The following is an 18,198-nucleotide window of genomic DNA, read 5'->3' on the forward strand; positions in this document are numbered from 1 at the left end:
TTCCTTTTCTGTTTGTTATGTCTGTATTGATTTCACCTGTTCCTTGTTTTAGATTTGTTTTAGGGCTATTGAAGCCGGTTAGGCCCGCCTGCTTTTGGACGGGCTTGTTTTCTGTTTGTCTGTGGATGGTTGCGTGTAGTATGTTCTCGGACCTTGTTGGTGTCCGGTTTTGGGTTGGTCATATTTTGTTCACCTGTTGTATTGGCGTTGACCACTTACCCATTTACAGAAATAAAGTTGGTTTTCTATGAATCCTCTGCTCTCTGCGCCCGACTCCGCTCCCACCACTCCTAGCTGTGTGACAGCAGTAATGTGAAAACAGTCTATTATTTTGGCCTTTTACTGTAAAGCACCCGGCTTTACAGTGCAACAACTTAAAACTCGCAAAAAATAACTATTTAATAACACTGACACTGAAATGTGACAACCAAAAAAATCAAGAGAAATTAGAACAGGAAAATGGAATGCTCCTTGCCAGGTTTAAAAACACAAGAGGCCTCATCTGCATTTCTAATGAGCTGCCACTGCTGGGAGGCAAATGTAACGCGTTGCCTTCCCAGCAAACTCCCAATCTTCAGCCATGGTGCTCGCTTGTGAATATTTACTGCATCGTAAACAACACCTGCACTACGATGTTGCCAGCACCTCACCTTCCTTTAGACTCCTTGCAAATCATATTTGGCTCCCAGTAACCTGATACTGCTAGCTTTTAGTCCTAGCCACGGTGAGAGAGACACCTCATGCACACTTCAGAGAACAGTAACTACGGTAATCTCATTCATTAAGAACCCTCCTTGATTTCAGTGGTGGAAAAAGCACACAATTGTCATACTTGAATAAAAGTAAAGATACCTGAATAGAAAATGACTGAAGTAAAAGTTAATTTTTTAAATTGTTTAACTAGGCAATCAGTTAAGAACAAATTCTTATTTACAATGAGAGCCTACCGGGAAACAGTAAGTTAACTGCCTTGTTCAGATTTTTACCTTGTCAGCTCAGGGATTGGATCCAGCAACCTTTCGATTACTGGCCCAACTCTCTAACCCCTAGGCTACCTGCCGCCACACTTAGGTATCAAAAGTAAACATAATTGCTCAAATATACTTAAGTATGAACAGTAAAAGTATAAATAATTTAAAATTCCTTAAAATAAGAAAACCAGATAGCCAGGGATATACTCCAAAACTCAGACATCATTTACAAACCAAGCATTTGTGTTTAATGAATTGAGCCATTTTCCTGTCTTGTGTCAGGGAAAATGTATGGAGTAAAAAGTACCTTATTTTCCTTAGGCATGTAGTGGAGTAAAAGTAAAAGTTGTCAAAAATAATGTAAAGTAAAGTAAAGATACCAGAAAAAAAACCTGACTTATTAAGTAGTACTTTAAAGCATTTTTACTTAAGTACTTTACACCACTGCTTGATGTCTCACATGGAGGCAGGCTAAATGTGCTGGAACGGCTCTCTGGCTTCTCCTTCTCTAACTAACAGCAGCTAGGCAGGGCTAGTGTTACACTGGGGCCTGTTAGACTAGCCTGTAAGCGTTAGCACGCTGGTTGTGCCTGACTGAGAAAGATGAGCACCATAGACAGGGTAGAGGAATGAAGAATAGGATTGACGTGGTTGCCTGATGGGGCTTAGGTTGAGAGTAGAGGTTGACATGAGAACAGGACTCCCGTGGGTCTTGTGGGTCCTGTGGGATAGTGGCAGGAATGGGAGTCAAGTTCTAGAGTCAAGTTCAGGACAGGACTGGACGGGATCAACAGTCCACAGGAACGTGCAGTACAGGAATAGTTATAAACATCGTTTTTGGGTGGAAATATGTTATGTGTGGAACATTTCGTAAAAACAACATCTGTGTAGGCAAGCAATAATATAGCATACTTAATACAACTCTGTAAAAAAAAGGGTAATTTCCCCCTCCCCCTTCAGTTGTAGCCAGTCACTAAAGGCCGCCTCAGATACCAATCTACGTCAGTAGGCTGTGATGAAGCCTTACACGCTACCCAAACAGGACACGTCCTGCCTCTCCCATCTCCTCATTTGGCTTTTATAAGCATATACCCACGTGCCATCTCCTCATTGGTTATACCAACATGGGTGATTGAAAGATGAACTGAGGTCAGTCGGTCGGTTGTGGTAATACACCTTATTATGAAAGTTAGATACCAATCACCATATAAAGTCCAAAGAAGAAAAGGCCTGGAAGGAGGAGAGATGACTAGAAACGATTTGGTTGACCGTTTTATGTGTGGATTAATTGTTGCAGTAGAGGACTTTCTGCATTTCAGGTAAAATAACAACTCAACGTTTATTTCCCAGGACAAATTCGCTAGCAACAGCAAGCTAGCTAAATAGGACAAATTATCTAGCAACTGCAAGATAGCTAGCTAAATTGCCATAAATATTTATTGCTTTTCGAACTGTCCCCAAATTAATATAATTGGTTCAGAGTTTGTTTTGATATGTCAATCTGCGTGTCGTGATCACATTTGGTGTGGGGGGACCAAATCAATTTACGCAGGATGGCGCACGTGGCCACATGAGTGCATCCAATTCAGGCATGGTGTTAGCCTTCATTAGAGCCAAGGAAAGAGAGATGTTTTAGTTAAAGTTTATGGAGTTGTCTTTGACAATGAAGGGACAGAAAACACAACTTGTAAAAAATGCTAAGGTTTAATCAAATGAGCTACAAACCGGAGAGCGGGACAAGCGGCCTGAAGCAGCATAGCTGCTCTACTCCCAAGCCCAACTGTTTGCCTATTTAACTAAACCCATACCATCTGAGGTGAAGAGTGAAATAAAAATAGATTGACATATGCAGTAGGTTACTGCTGCTCAGTTTTTGTATTTATTTTTTATGTTCATGTTGTAAATGTTAATGTGTTGTAAATGTTAATGTGTGCGCAGTACTCAGCTGTAGGCTACAGTTTTATGCCGGTGCTGAGCAGACCATCCTGCTGGGGTCTCTGTTCTCCAGCTTAATCAATCTACATTTAGGCCATTTAAAATACATTCTTATCCAGAGCGATTTGGGCTACAGTACGTGTATTTAACTAAGATACTGTAGGTAAGACAACCACATACCACAGTTGAATATTGCATTTCCGAAATTCATTTTCAATACTTCCTAAACAAAAACAATAGCCAACATATTTATGCGCGCAAAAATGAGCACGGCACAAGACCGGTGAGATTTTTATCAGGAAGGGACAGGACAGTTCTTGGGTTATAGAACTGTTGTGGGATCAGGACAGTACAGGGAAATTATTCACAGTAATTAATTTTCACTCCCTTGTCAACCTCTAAATGAGAGTGAGACACCCTATGGCTGAGTGGTCATGCCACTCCATTACTGTAGCCAGCAATGATCAGATCAGAATCACTAGTGGAAAGAGAGAATGTACTGTAGAATGCAGTCCCCTTTAGAAATCTCTGTCCTAGAGTTTCTAGGAGGCTGTCATGAGAGGCATCCAGCCATGGATACTAGTTCAGCAGACTAGAGCACAGATGCTAGCTCAACTCACTAATGGAGTCAGCACTCCTAATATCCCTTACAGGGATAGTCACGTGTGTTGGTTTATTTTCCCCACTCCACCTAAAATGTCTGGCAGACTATTCCCAAAGCCCTCCTCCCGGCTCCTATATTAAATCTGTATGATGTGTGGGATATTGACATTGGGTAATGACTGACAGGCAGGAAGAAGAGAGACAATAATCCATTTATCTGGTCCAGGGTAAGCCGGACCAGTTTACCTGTTACATCATTAGCTAGCTACCGCAGACAGGGAGGAGGGAGGCCATAGGGAGGCTAGCTAGCTAGCTGACTGACGTAATCAACTGGATAAACACACAGTATGAACAGGTACTGCTCTGCTCTGCAGACATAGGTTCCAGACCTTCAGGCCAAATAGAAGGATAGAAGGACTTTATACACTGACTGCATTGCTGTGCCGTGCTAGCAATGATAGATTTATGCTAAAATTACATGAGAAACAAATGAATAATAAATGAATAATGTACTGTGTTTCTCAGTGTTTTATTAATTAGAACCACTCCTATCGGAGGAGCTGTTCCTCATTCCTGTAAATGGAATCGCTCATGTTTACCTTGAATACCCATGTTTTATTTGCATGAGTCAACCTCGTGGAAAATCCATAAATCATCTGCAATGCTAACGTACCCTCAGCAGCATATCTATTGCCTGCCTAATGCAAACAGCCGTGTAGCAGGGATCACATTCCCACAAAACACACAGTAACAACCAAGTAAAAGAGCAAGTAAAGACAGAGGGATGGGAGGAAAGTTTCAAATGAATTCCTTATTACAGGGGGCTCTTAAAGCAAACGCATAGGAATCTTTTCACTGCAATTTCTAAGCTAAATATCAAAAGTCTTTTGAAAAACAGATAAAGACATTGTTAGGGATGTTGCCTAAATAGAAATAAGCAGAAGGGGAATGGCTTGTCAAATGCTGCTAGGCTAGCCGTGGTGGAGGTCGAGTGGAGTGAAACTGCCCAGTGGACTATAGCCTGGTCCAAAATAAATCATTACAGAGGACATTGTGCACAAAGCCGGAGTGACTATGTACATCTTCATGCAACAGTTCCCTATTTTACATCAAAAATAAATAGTGCCGGTACGGCGTAACAGTAAAACATGAGCCTGTCACAATGATTTAAAACAAAGAAAACTGTAGGCTGGTACACCATAATCTATTACTGCCTGTCACCCACATGAGAAATGAGCGAATTAACTTGAAAATGGGTGGCATACGCTCCAAAATGCAGTGTGGTTCGAGGTGATCACTAAAGGCAGAGAGAGGCGCGGATACCAGCGAACATCAAGTGTGCCAAATGTCAATTGCAAAATGTCATTACACTTTTTGGTCTTTATTATAGACAACTCTTTCGTCAAATGGCAGGTACTGTTTTAGATGCTGGAATTATTTTAGAGTGGACAAAGGTGTGCAAGTAGCCTACTTTTTGAAGTGATCTGTTTGACAATCAGATGAAAACATCATGCCTGGTTGTGTTATTGCCCCATTAAAAGCTAATACATGTTTACAGTTCAATGACATATCTTTACTATTAGGCTTGTAAAAAAAATTGGAGGTCCCGTACCGTGAAGAAATAAAATCTACTTTCAACCCTGAGTAGAGGGAGATAGTGTTGCCCCATTTACAAATGACGGTTAGTGCCCAGGCATGTGTGGGTTCTGGCTGAGTGTATGTATGTATGTATGTATGTATGTATGTATGTGTGTGTGTGTGTGTGTGTGTGTGTGTGTGTGTGTGTGTGTGTGTGTGTGTGTGTGTGTGTGTGTGTGTGTTCCTGCATATGTGTAGTACTGTGCCTCACACCTGCTCTCCCTAGACCAGGCAGTGCCTACACAGCAACAAAGCTTCCCCCAACGCTGGCTGTGTAACCCAAACAGAGTTTGCTATAGGCAAAAAATACTTTAAGCAGTAGGGGAGAAGAAAGCCCTACCCAGTGAGTCATCTGTTTCTAATGCAGGGCCCGCTGGTGTGGATTACAGGGACAGATTACAGGAGAACTTCTGCCTGACCCCACATCTTCATATTGGGGGAAATGGGAGCCAGCCTTGATGTGGAGGTGGGAGCGGTCCACCGCCACGCTACGTGTATACAGTCCCTGTTCAATGAGGGGTTTCTCTGGCTTTTTTTTTAACAAACCCCCAAAAAACTATTTCCCAGAAACTGGTCTCTGCGGCAAATATTTCCCAGGTGCTGTCATTGTAACGCTGTTACCACCGTGCTGTAAAGCAGCACACTACTCAACAGACCTGCCGTCCTAATCTTCAAAGCAGCACCACAACCTGGTTGTTTGTCATATTAAACACGATAAGCAGCTTGTTTCTCAGAAAGCTGGAGGGGGGGGGGGAGGTAACAGTAAGGATATGAGCTGGGAACCCACAGGGAATGATAAGGAGACAGAGAGAGAGAAAGACAGAGATAAAGAAAGAGAAAGGGAGCACGAGAGAGAATGAGAGAGAGAATGAGAGAGAGAATGAGAGAGAGAGAGAGTGAGAGTGAGAGTGAGAGAGAATGGGAGAGAAGAACTAATAATTCTGCAAAAATAATCTCCATGTTCAACATAAAACACCAGATAATGCATGTAGAGCAGAACTAAGACGATACCCGCTAATTATAAAATCCAGAAAATAGCCTTTAAATGCTACAACCACCTTAACGGAAGGGATTCCCAAACCTTCCATAACAAAGCCATCACCTACTAAAAAATGTACCTGGAGAAGAGCCCCCTAAGCAAGCTGGTCCTGGGGCTCTGTTCACAAACACAAACAGACCCCACAGAGCCCCTGGACAGCAACAATATTAGACCCAACCAAATCATGAGAAAACAAAAAGATAATTATTTGATACATTGTAAAACATTAACAAAAGAACTGAGCAAAATAGTATGGCCCTAAACAGAGAGTACAGAGTTGCATAATACCTTCAAGTTTTCATAACAATCGGAAATCTTTTTTTTTTTTTTTTTACACCTTTATTTAATCTTTATTTAACTAGGCAAGTGAGTTAAGAACACATTCTTATTTTCAATGACGGCCTAGGAACGGTGGATTAACTGCCTCGTTCAAGGGCAGAACGACAGATTTTCACCTTGTCAGCTCGGGGGATTCAATCTTGCAACCTTACAGTTAACTAGTCCAACGCTCTAACCACCTGCCTTACATTGCATTCCACGAGTAGCCTGCCTGTTACGCGAATGCAGTAAGCCAAGGTAAGTTGCTAGCTAGCAATAAACTTATCTTATAAAAAACAATCAATCAATCATAATCACTAGTTAACTACACATGGTTGATGATATTACTAGTTTATCTAGCGTGTAGTGCGTTGCATATAATCGATGCGGTGCATATCGTTGCTCCAATGTGTACCTAACCATGAACATCAATTCCATCTTAAAATATGTACATAGAAATATATATTTTTAAGCCTGCATATTTAGCTAAAAGAAATCCAGGTTAGCAGGCAATATTAACCAGGTGAAATTGTGTCACTTCTCTTGCGTTCATTGCACGCAGAGTCATTGTATATGCAACAGTTTGTGACACCTAATTTGCCAGAATTTTACATAATTATGACATAACATTGAAGGTTGTGCAATGTAACAGCAATATTTAGACTAATGGATGCCACCCCTAAGACAAAATACGGAACGGTTCCGTATTTCACTGAAAGAATAAACGTCTTGTTTTCTAAATTATAGTTTCCGGATTCAACCATATTAATGACCTAAGGCTCGTATTTTTGTGTGTTATTATGTTATAATTAAGTCTATGATTTGATAGAGCAGTCTGACTGAGCGGTGGTAGGCGGCAGCAGGCTCGTAAGCATTCATTCAAACAGCTCTTTTGTGTGTTTTGCCAGCAGCTCTTCGTTGTGCATCAAGCATTGCGCTGTTTATGACTTCAAACCTATCAACTCCCGAGATTAGGCTGGTGTAACCGATGTGAAATGGCTAGCTAGTTAGCGGGGTGCGCGCTAATAGCGTTTCAAACGTCACTCGCTCTGAGACTTGGAGTGGTTGTTCCCCTTGCTCTGCATGGGTAACGCTGCTTCGAGGGTGGCTGTTGTCGTTGTGTTCCTGGTTCGAGCCCAGGGAGGAGCGAGGAGAGGGACGGAAGCTATACTGTTACACTGGCAATACTAAAGTGCCTATAAGAACATCCAATAGTCAAAGGTATATGAAATACAAAAGGTATAGAGGGAAATAGTCCTACAATTCTGATAATAACTACAACCTAAAACTTCTTACCTGGGAATATTGAAGACTCATGTTAAAAGGAACCACCAGCTTTCATATGTTCTCATGTTCTGAGCAAGGAACTTAAATATGGCACATATTGCACTTTACTTTCTTCTCCAACACTGTGTTTTTGCATTATTTAAACCAAATTGAACATGTTTCATTATTTATTTAAGGCTAAATTGATTTTATTGATGTATTATATTAAGTTAAAATAAGTGTTCTTTCAGTATTGTTGTAATTGTCATTATTACAAATAAATAAATCAGCCTTTTTTGTCCTCCAATAATCGGTATTGGTATCGGCGTTGAAATATCATAATCAGTCGACCTCTAGTGAGCATAGCCTTGCTATTGAGAAAGAACGCAGAAGACCTGGCTCTCAAATGAAGACAGGCAATGTGCACACTGCCCACAAAATGAGGTGGAAAAGGAGCTGCACTTCCTAACCTCCTGCCAAATGTATGACCATATTAGAGACACATATAGTGGCTTGCGAAACTATTCACCCCCCTTGGCATTTTTCCTATTTTGTTGCCTTACAACCTGGAATTAAAATTGATTTTGGGGGTGTTTTTATCATTTGATTTACACAACATGCCAAAAAAACAGAAAACTTGAGCGTGCATAACTTTTCACCCCCCCCAAAGTCAATACTATGTAGAGCCACCTTTTGCAGCAATTACAGCTGCAAGTCTCTTGGAGTATGACTCTATAAGCTTGGCATATCTAGCCACTGGGACTTTTGCCCATTCTTCAAGGCAAAACTGCTCCAGCTCCTTCAAGTTGGATGGGTTCTGCTGGTGTACAGCAATCTTTAAGTCACACCATAGATTCTCAATTGGATTGAGGTCTGGGCTTTCACTAGGCTATTCCAAGACATTTAAATGTTTCCCCTTAAACCACTCGAGTGTTGCTTTAGCAGTATGCTTAGGGTCATTGTCCTGCTGGAAGGTGAACCTCCGCCCCAGTCTCAAATCTCTGGAAGACTGAAACATGTTTCCCTCAATAATTTCCCTGTGTTTAGCGCCATGCATCATTCCTTCAATTCTGACCAGTTTCCCAGTCCCTGCCGATGAAAAACATCCCGACAGCATGATGCTGCCACCACCATGCCTCACTGTGGGGACAATATTCTCGGGGTGATGAGAGGTGTCGGGTTTGCGCCAGAAATAGCGGTTTCCTTGATGGCCCAAAAGCTCAATTTTAGTCTCATCTGACCAGAGCACCTTCTTCCATATGTTTGGGGAGTCTCCCACATGCCTTTTGGCAAACACCAAACATGTTTGCTTATTTTTGTCTGGCCACTCTTCCATAAAGTCCAGCTCCGTGGAGTGTACGGCTTAAAGTGGTCCTAGCTCCTTCAGGGTTATCTTTGGTCTCTTTGTTGCCTCTCTGATTAATACCCTCCTTGCCTGGTCCATGAGTTTTGGTGGGCAGCACTCTCTTGGCAGGTTTGTTGTGGTGCCATATTCTTTCCCATTTTTAATAATGGATTTAATGGTGCTCCGTGGGATGTTCAAAGTTTTAGATGTTTTTTTTTAACCCATCCCTGATCTGTACTTCTCCACAACATTGTCCCTGACAAGTTTGGAGAGCTCCTTGGTCTTCATGGTGCTGTGTGCTTGGTGTTGCCCCTTGCTTAGTGGTGTTGCAGACACTGGGGCCTTTCAGAACAGTTGTATATATACTGAGATCATGTGACACTTAGATTGCACACAGATGGACTTTATTTAACTAACTATGTGACTTATGAAGGTAATTGGTTGCACCAGATCTTATTTAGGGGCTTCATAGCAAACGGGTGAATACATATGCACACACCACTTTTCCATTTGACATTTTTTTGTAATATTTTTTGCCATTTCACATCACCAATTTTGACTATTTTGTGTATGTCCATTACATGAAATCCAAATAAAAATCTATTTATATGACAGGTTGTAATGCAACCAAATAGGAAAAATGCCAAGGGGTGAATACTTTTGTAAGGCACTGTATTTCCCTCAGATTACACAGAACCACAAAGAATTTTGATAAATTCCCATATCTATTGGGTGAAATACCACGTTGTCCAATCACAGCAGCAAGATTTGTGACCTGTTGCCACAAGAAAAGGGCAACCAGTGACGAACAAACACCATTGTAAATACAACCCATATTTATGTTGATTTATTTTCCCTTTTGTACTTTAACTATTTGCACATCATTAAACCATAGACATGGTTAAACCAAGCACTCACAAACTTCTACAGATGCACAATCGAGAGCATCCTGTCGGGCTGTATCACCGCCTGGTACGGCAACTGCTCCGCCCACAACCGTAAGGCTCTCCAGAGGGTAGTGAGGTCTGCACAATGCATCACCGTGGGCAAACTACCTGCCCTCCAGGACACCTACACCACCCGATGTCACAGGAAGGCCATAAAGATCATCAAGGACAACAACCACCCGAGCTACTGCCTGTTCACCCCGCTATCATCCAGAAGGCGAGGTCAGTACAGGTGCATCAAAGCTGGGACCGAGAGACTGAAAAACAGCTTCTATCTCAAGGCCATCAGACTGTTAAACAGCCACCACTAACATTGAGTGGCTGCTGCCAACACACTGACTCAACTCCAGCCACTTTAATAATGGGAATTGATGGGAAATGATGTAAAATATATCACTAGCCACTTTAAACAATGCTAACTAACATAATGTTTACATACCCTTACAATATTAATCTCATATGTATACGTATATACTGTACTCTATATCATCTACTGCATCTTTATGTAATACATGTATCACTAGCCACTTTAACTATGCCACTTTGTTTACATACTCATCTCATATGTATATACTGTACTCAATACCATCTACTGTATCTTGCCTATGCTGCTCTGTACCATCACTCATTCATATATCTTTATGTACATATTCTTTATCCCCTTACACTTGTGTCTATAAGGTAGTAGTTTTGGAATTGTTAGCTAGATTACTTGTTGGTTATTACTGCATTGTCGGAACTAGAAGCACAAGCATTTCGCTACACTCACATTAACATCTGCTAACCATGTGTATGTGACAAATAAATTTGTATTTTATTTTATTTTATTTTATTTGACATAATATGACATTTGAAATGTCTTATCTATTACATTATCTATTGTTTATTTCACTTTTGTTTATAATTTATTTCACTTGCTTTGGCAATGTAAACATATGTTTCCCACACCAATAAAGCCCTTAAATTGAAATTGAGAAGGAGAGACCCTAACCAACTACAGCTCATAAGACTGGCACAGAGCAGAAACACAGAGCCTAGAGCAAGAGCCTTGGTCCAAACACTAGGAAACTAGGAAAACATTCCAATAAACCAACCGGTAAATCACACACGATGTAAGTCGCTCTGGATAAGAGCGTCTGCTAAATGACTTAAATGTAAATGTAAATGCAAAGCACTGTGATATTGAAACAATCAAGGAGGAGAACACATTTGTAAAGAAACATCTACCTCCCCTTGACAAATCTGTCCTGTCTGTAAACCTATTCAAACCCTATTTATTATTAAACTTGCCAGGTCTCTCTTGGGAAATAGGTCTTCTTATCATAACGAGATTTCCTGGTTAATTCAAGGTGAAAGAAACTGCTCTTACCTGTAGTATCTGGACTGCAGGTAGGTGGAGCACACGGCTTTGGACACGTGGCTGGCCGAGCCAAAGTCAATGACCTTGACTCGGTAGGGCTGCCTGGAGGGGTCCACCAACATGATGTTCTCTGGCTTCAGGTCAGCGTGGATCAGGCCCAGGCTCTTGAGCTTCATCAGGGCTGTGGCCACCTGCTGTAAGACTGGCCTAATGTACTTCAACGGCAGCGGGCTGAACTTGTTCTGCTTGAGGAAGTCGTACAGGTTCTGCTCCAGCATCTCGAACACCAGGCACGTGTGGTTCTTGTGCTGGAAGCACTCGTAGGCACGCACAAAGTTGAAGTCGTCTGCACTCTCTGTGCTCAACCGGGCCAGGATGCTCACCTCGATCTGGCCCTGGCGCGCGTACGATGGGTGGTTCTTCAGGATCTTGATGGCCACAATCTCGTTGGTGCCCCTCTTCCAGCACTTGACCACTTGGCCAAAGGTGCCTCTGCCCAAGAACTCTAGCACCTCGTAGGTGTTGGTCATGGAGCAGACCACCTCGTGCTGCACCAACTGGTAGTCCCCTTCATTGTTGGAACCACTGTTCTTGGAGGTGGCTGTCGATGTGGTCGTTGCTGTGGCAATGGCCACTGTGGCCCCGCTGGCTGCGTTCTGGATCATCGTTGTGCTGCCGCCGTGCTCCTCGATGATCGTCACGCTGCTGTTGCTGTTGTCGAGCTCCTCACTCTTGCGCTTAAGCCCACATCGCTGGTAGGTGTCCAGCAGGCTGACGGTGCTGCGACGGGTCAGGTTGTGGACTGCTCCACCGCTTCCTCCTCCGCTACTGCTACTGCCTCCACCGCCGCCACCACTACCGCTACCGCCCAAGCTCAACAGAGGCCCCAGAGGCCCTGCAGTGCCTGAGGTACTGCTGGCCGAGGCAACCACAATTTTCCCTGCACTCGCCGGGAAGATGAGCGCAGGCTGCTCGTAGGGCAGAGAGGAATTGATTCCCAGAGAGGTGGCTTGGGACAATTGCTGCTTGCTGTTCTGGTTGTAGACGACTTTGCTGTGTGTGCCGTACCCTGTCATATCCCAGTATGAACTCTTCTCCACCTTCAGCTTTTTCACGCTAAAGAAGGCACTTGACTGGAGAGTGTGAGGGGACAAGACTTGCACTTGCGAGGCCATACCTGGAAGAGAAGAGAGGAAGGGAGTGGGAGAGAGACAGAAAGTGAGCGGTAGGAATTTGAGACAGTGCTTGAAACACAAGTGGCTTCTTTAAATAAAGAGCGCTTATGTCAGGGCCGACGAGGCCCATGTTGACGTATCAATGTCTCACTAAACCAACACAAACTAAAAACTAAAAATCACATTGGTTATTTAACTCTTTAAGGCAACTTTGCAGAATTACGTATTATGTATGCTACTCATGGCAAGAGAAAAAGAGATGTTTTATGTTTTAAAACTATACAGTATTGTAACGTGCTTGACTATATGATATACAGTATATGATGTTTAAACAGGAACTTTGTGTTTGTATGGTGACTATCTAGACCGTTGATGTATGCAGAGGAATTCCCTTTTCTCTTCAGTTCCCATCTGGACTAATGTAGAGCTCTAATAATACCCTTCATAGGGAACAGAAATGTGTACCAAAATGAGCCCTTCGAAAGTTGCGTGACTCTCAAGGAATGATAGCAATTTCCTTAGCAAAAAGCAAAATGACAACCCAGACCCTGCATTTGTTGGTACACAATCAGCTTGAAAGAGAGAGAGAGAAAGAGAAAAAAAGACTCTTCTATTTTCGAAACAACAGAGGAGCATTTGAACTTCGTCTCAACCTCAGATCCTGAAGACAACAAGCAAAAGTGGAAAACTGCAAGGCACTGAGCTCATGGGAACTGCCTGCCTCAGAATAAGCTTCTCCAAGCAAACAACGGCCCAAAAATACCCCTCTCAAACAGGCCTGTTTGTAGCACTGAAATTATTGTTACAGCACAAGCCGGCTTACTTGCAGGCCTCGGTACTGATATATAACAGTCTCCAATGTACCCCAAATTAGTGTACTAACAAATTTACGATCTACCACCTGTGTACATCTTCACTCACATGCATATCACATTTTTAAATCCAGACTAAATCCACAAACACACACACTCAAAATCCTAACACACACCCGTGCATGGACACAGTCAGCATATTATACATGCCCTAGCCTACATGGCTAAAACACAGGAGGTTGGTGGCATCTTAATTGGGGAGGACGGGCTTGTGGTAGTGACGGGAGAGGAATAGGTGGAATGGTATCAAATACATCAAACACATGGTTTCCATGTTTGATACCATTCTATTTACATTCTATTTCCAGCCATTATTATGAGCCATCCTGCCCTAAGAAGCCTCCACTTACCTAAAACCATGATGATTCAGGGGTGTGTTGGGAATAGGGGGCAGAGGGAGGAGACATACTTAGTCACTCTGTCATTATTAGCCTTCTGAGTTCTGAATGATGATCTGGCCATCTCCTCCTCTCTTTCTCTCTCTCTCCCTCTTCCTCCTCCCCCTCCTCCATCTCATCCTGCTCCTCCACCTCTTCTACTCTCTCCTTCTCCTTCTCCTCCACCTCTTCCACTCTCTCCTTCTCTCCTCCTCCTCTTCACCCCCCTCCTCCATCTCCTTTCCTCTCTCCTCTCCTCCCTTTCCTCCTACCAGATGTTTGGTAGTATAGCTAGGGACACTGGTCATCATAATGGTCATCTGGTCTTAACCTTAATGCTGAACCGCGAATCCGATGCCTGTAGGCTGTAGGTTAGTTGATAAAGCATATTGCTAGGGGCCTTTGCTTTACCACACTACTCCTCTTGCGTAAGGTTTACCCTACACCACTACACGCCCCTCCTTGGCCCCCTCTATGCCCTGGGCTGGCAAAAACATGTGGATGAGGGAGTAATGAAGACCGTCCGCTGGGTTATTAGGAGCAAGGCACTATGCTAATCACTTAAGCCACCAGGGCCAGATGTCACTGCTCGGATTACCCACCAATTCCTTCGGTGGAGACTTTCACGCTAAAAATTATTTGGCCACGTTGGCATCGGCATAGTCACTAGTCACCGTCAGCGGTGCTGCTGCTGTGTGAGACTGACTGTAAAACTATGGGAGGATAATCAGAAACTACAGTAGGAGCAATGGCCTACTGCTCTGATCGTGATGTCAAATTCCAGGATTACATTTCCATGATTATGGATGACCAACAATAACAGCATCGGCCCAGCAGCTTTTGGTTTAAGGCACTAGGCTCAAGCTGTCCCTTTCCAAAGCGGCGCCATCGCCATCAAAAATCTTCCTCAATCTGACTTTAGCTATTGGTCATTGACTCCTGTTGGTTACTGTTCTGCTGTCAGTGTCCAAACTAGGGCCGTCCCCAACTAAAAATAATCTTGGTCGACCAAGAGTCATCTGTTTTTGACCAATCAATTGGTCAATTTTGCGTCGCCCCATGGACCTCCCGGCCGGCTGCGACAGAGCCTGGGCTCGAACCCAGAGTCTCTGGTGGCACAGCTAGCGCTGCGATTTGGTGCCTTAGACCACTGAGCCACCAGGGACGCCCTTTAAGCACACTGTTTGATGAAATAATTAACACAGAAATGCCTAGAGGGAGACCGACATCAATTGATTTGATTTTGCCAGGCTCAGACTTGCTGTGTTAAATAAAAAGAACAGTGACTGTGTGACTAGCACCCGTTGTCTCTCTCCTCCCTGCTGCAGTGACCACCACAGAACAGTGTTTATTGCTCTGTCCATGTTGCTGAAGCTGCAACATAATTACAGCCATTTCTGACTGAAAAGTTCTGTTACCGAAATCACTCATTTGTTTAGGAAAAACATGCCCTATTCCCTCAACCCTTGCCCTCTTCACGTGACATATGCATTCAGAAAGTATTCAGATCCCTTGACTTTTTCGTTACAGCCTTGTTATAAAATGTATTAAATAGTTGTTTTCCCTCATCAATCTACACACACAATACCCCATAATGATAAACAGGTTTTTAGACATTAGGTGATCCTAGGGTGGCAACACATACATGCTAAGTGTTTTCAATGAGTCTTTCTCCATTCTGATTGTTTTATACTGTTCAATTCAACTTCAACCAAAACAAATTTCCTGCATTGCCATTAATCTGAGATCATTTCCACACTGCCATGTAGGGCTGCACGGTACGGGCAAAAAAAACAAGGCCTGATTTTTAACCAAATGTTGCAAAATTACTCCCTGATTAAATAAAAAATATTTCTTTGTATTTTTATATGGGCGAAAACTCTAACCGTAGCCATGGCCTTTAATGTATCCATGACTCACTAGGGAAACTATGGGAGCTGGGAACACAGTTCATACAACTGACTTGCCTGTGCCTGTGGCGAACACAGAAAAGTCATTCAATGATTGTGTCAAATGGCTGGAATGTTATCTCTGAACAACATGCTTAGGTAACAATACGCACAATTGTACTTCTTTGGAATATCAGAACTAATGAATCATTATTGAATCACCGCTTAAGTTCAAAACTGTCTGTGATCTGAACCCTGAAATCTTAACAACCATCTCCCTTTCTCTGTGGTTTACTGTTCACCTTCATATTTAAACTAACATTGTAGTCTACACAACTTCTTAATTCCACTTATGAAGTTTATTTTTCATTTCTGAACTTAGTGCCAAATGCAAAACTCTAAAGAGCCCATTGTTTTCACATTTATGTTAGAATGCCTTAAGTAGCCTGGTCCTCCATTTAATATACCTTAAAGAGCATGGTGTGTTCAGCGCACTGCAATTTAGCAGAGAACCACAGGGATTTTCTCACTGTTTAGAAGCAGCATGCTGAAGTGGAAATGGTCAATGTCTTTAGGGGGGATTATGTCCTCTGTCAAAGGCTAGTTAATCTGCTTTTTAGGCAGATCAAGGCTATTCTGTGCGGGAGGCCACGGGTGAGAGGGTAGGTGGGCTGGTGGGTGAGAGGGTGGGTGGGTGGGAGGGATGGTCTGGTTACTGACTGACTAGGTCCTGTGTGCTTGCCTGTTTTAATTAACACCTGTATTGTGGTGTGCATGACAACTAGTACCAGATCAATATTTTAAAATATATATATATATTTCACCTTTATTTAACCAGGTAGCCCAGTTGAGAACAAGTTCTCATTTACAACTGTGACCTGGCCATGATAAAGCAAAACAGTGTGACAAAAACAACAACACAGAGTTACACATGGGATAATCAAACATACAGTCAATAACACAATAGAAAGATCTATATACAGTGTGTGCAAATGTAGTCAGATTAGGGAGTTAAGGCAATAAATAGGCCATTGTGGCGAAATAATTACAATTTAGAAATTAACACCTTCCCAAGTTCTCTCACGTCACCCCGCTCCTCCGCTCTCTCCACTGGCTTCCAGTTGAAGCTCGCATCCGCTACAAGACCATGGTGCTTGCCTACGGAGCTGTGAGGGGAACGGCACCTCAGTACCTCCAGGCTCTGATCAGGCCCTACACCCAAACAAGGGCACTGCGTTCATCCACCTCTGGCCTGCTCGCCTCCCTACCACTGAGGAAGTACAGTTCCCGCTCAGCCCAGTCAAAACTGTTCGCTGCTCTGGCCCCCCAATGGTGGAACAAACTCCCTCACGACGCCAGGACAGCGGAGTCAATCACCACCTTCCGGAGACACCTGAAACCCCACCTCTTTAAGGAATACCTAGGATAGGATAAAGTAATCCCTCTCACCCCCCCCCTTAAAAGATTTAGATGCACTACTGTTCCACTGGATGTCATAAGGTGAATGCACCAATTTGTAAGTCGCTCTGGATAAGAGCGTCTGCTAAATGACTTAAATGTAATGCAAATGTAAATGTAATGAGTGATAAATGTGCAGATGATGATGATGATGTGCAAGTAGAGATACTGGGGTGCAAAAGAGCAAAAAAAATAACAATATGGGGATAAGGAAGTTGGGTAGGCTATTTACAGATGGGCTGTGTACAGGTGCAGTGATCGGTAAGCTGCTCTGACAGCTGATACTTAAAGTTAGTGAGGGAGATATAATGTCACGACTTCTCCCGAAGTCAGTCCCTCTCCTTGTTCGGTCGGTGTATGGAGGTCGACGTCACCGGCCTTCTAGCCACTGCCGATCCACTTTTCATTTTCCATTTGTTCTGTCTTTGTCTTTCACACCTGGCTTCACTCAACCAATAACTTGTTTATTATTTAACCGTCTGTTCCACATGTTTTGTTTGTGAGTGTCACGTTCTGACCTTTATTTCCGTTGTTTTGTCTTTATTTAGTATGGTCAGGGCGTGAGTTGGGGTGGGCAGTCTCTGTTTGTTTTTCTATGTTTGGTTTCTGTTCCGGCCTAGTATGGTTCTCAATCAGAGGCAGGTGTCGTTAATTGTCTCTGATTGAGAATCATACCTAGGTAGCCTGGGTTTCACTGTTGGTTTGTGGGTGTTTGTTTCCGTGTGAGTGTTTGTCGCCACACGGTACTGTTTCGGTTTATGTAGATTTCACGTTATCGTTTATTGTTTTTGTTTGAGTGTTCATCTGTCTTTATTAAACACATTATGAACATTTACCACGCTGCATCTTGGTCCGATCCTTACTCCTCTTCAGACGAAGAGGAAATCTGCCGTTACAGAAACACAAACCAACAAAGGACCAAGCAGCGTGGTAACAGGCAGCAGCAGGAGAGGCAGTGATACCTGGAGAACTGGACTTGGGAGGCGATTCTGGACGGTTACGGAC

The 18,198-nt window shown here is 43.0% G+C and overlaps 1 protein-coding gene across 1 annotated transcript in view; it reads right to left on the minus strand.

The window, feature by feature from the left end:
• The window catches only part of LOC115134078 (homeodomain-interacting protein kinase 2-like), a 128,189-nt gene that overhangs the window by 90,171 nt on the left and 19,820 nt on the right, over positions 1–18,198 (minus strand). Inside the window, 1 exon segment of the mRNA XM_029667699.2 lies at positions 11,432–12,599. Coding sequence (XP_029523559.2) covers positions 11,432–12,599 — 1,168 coding nt within the window.

This window comes from Oncorhynchus nerka, linkage group LG9a (genome assembly GCF_034236695.1).
Source record: "Oncorhynchus nerka isolate Pitt River linkage group LG9a, Oner_Uvic_2.0, whole genome shotgun sequence".
Classification (NCBI taxonomy): Eukaryota; Metazoa; Chordata; class Actinopteri; order Salmoniformes; family Salmonidae; genus Oncorhynchus; species Oncorhynchus nerka.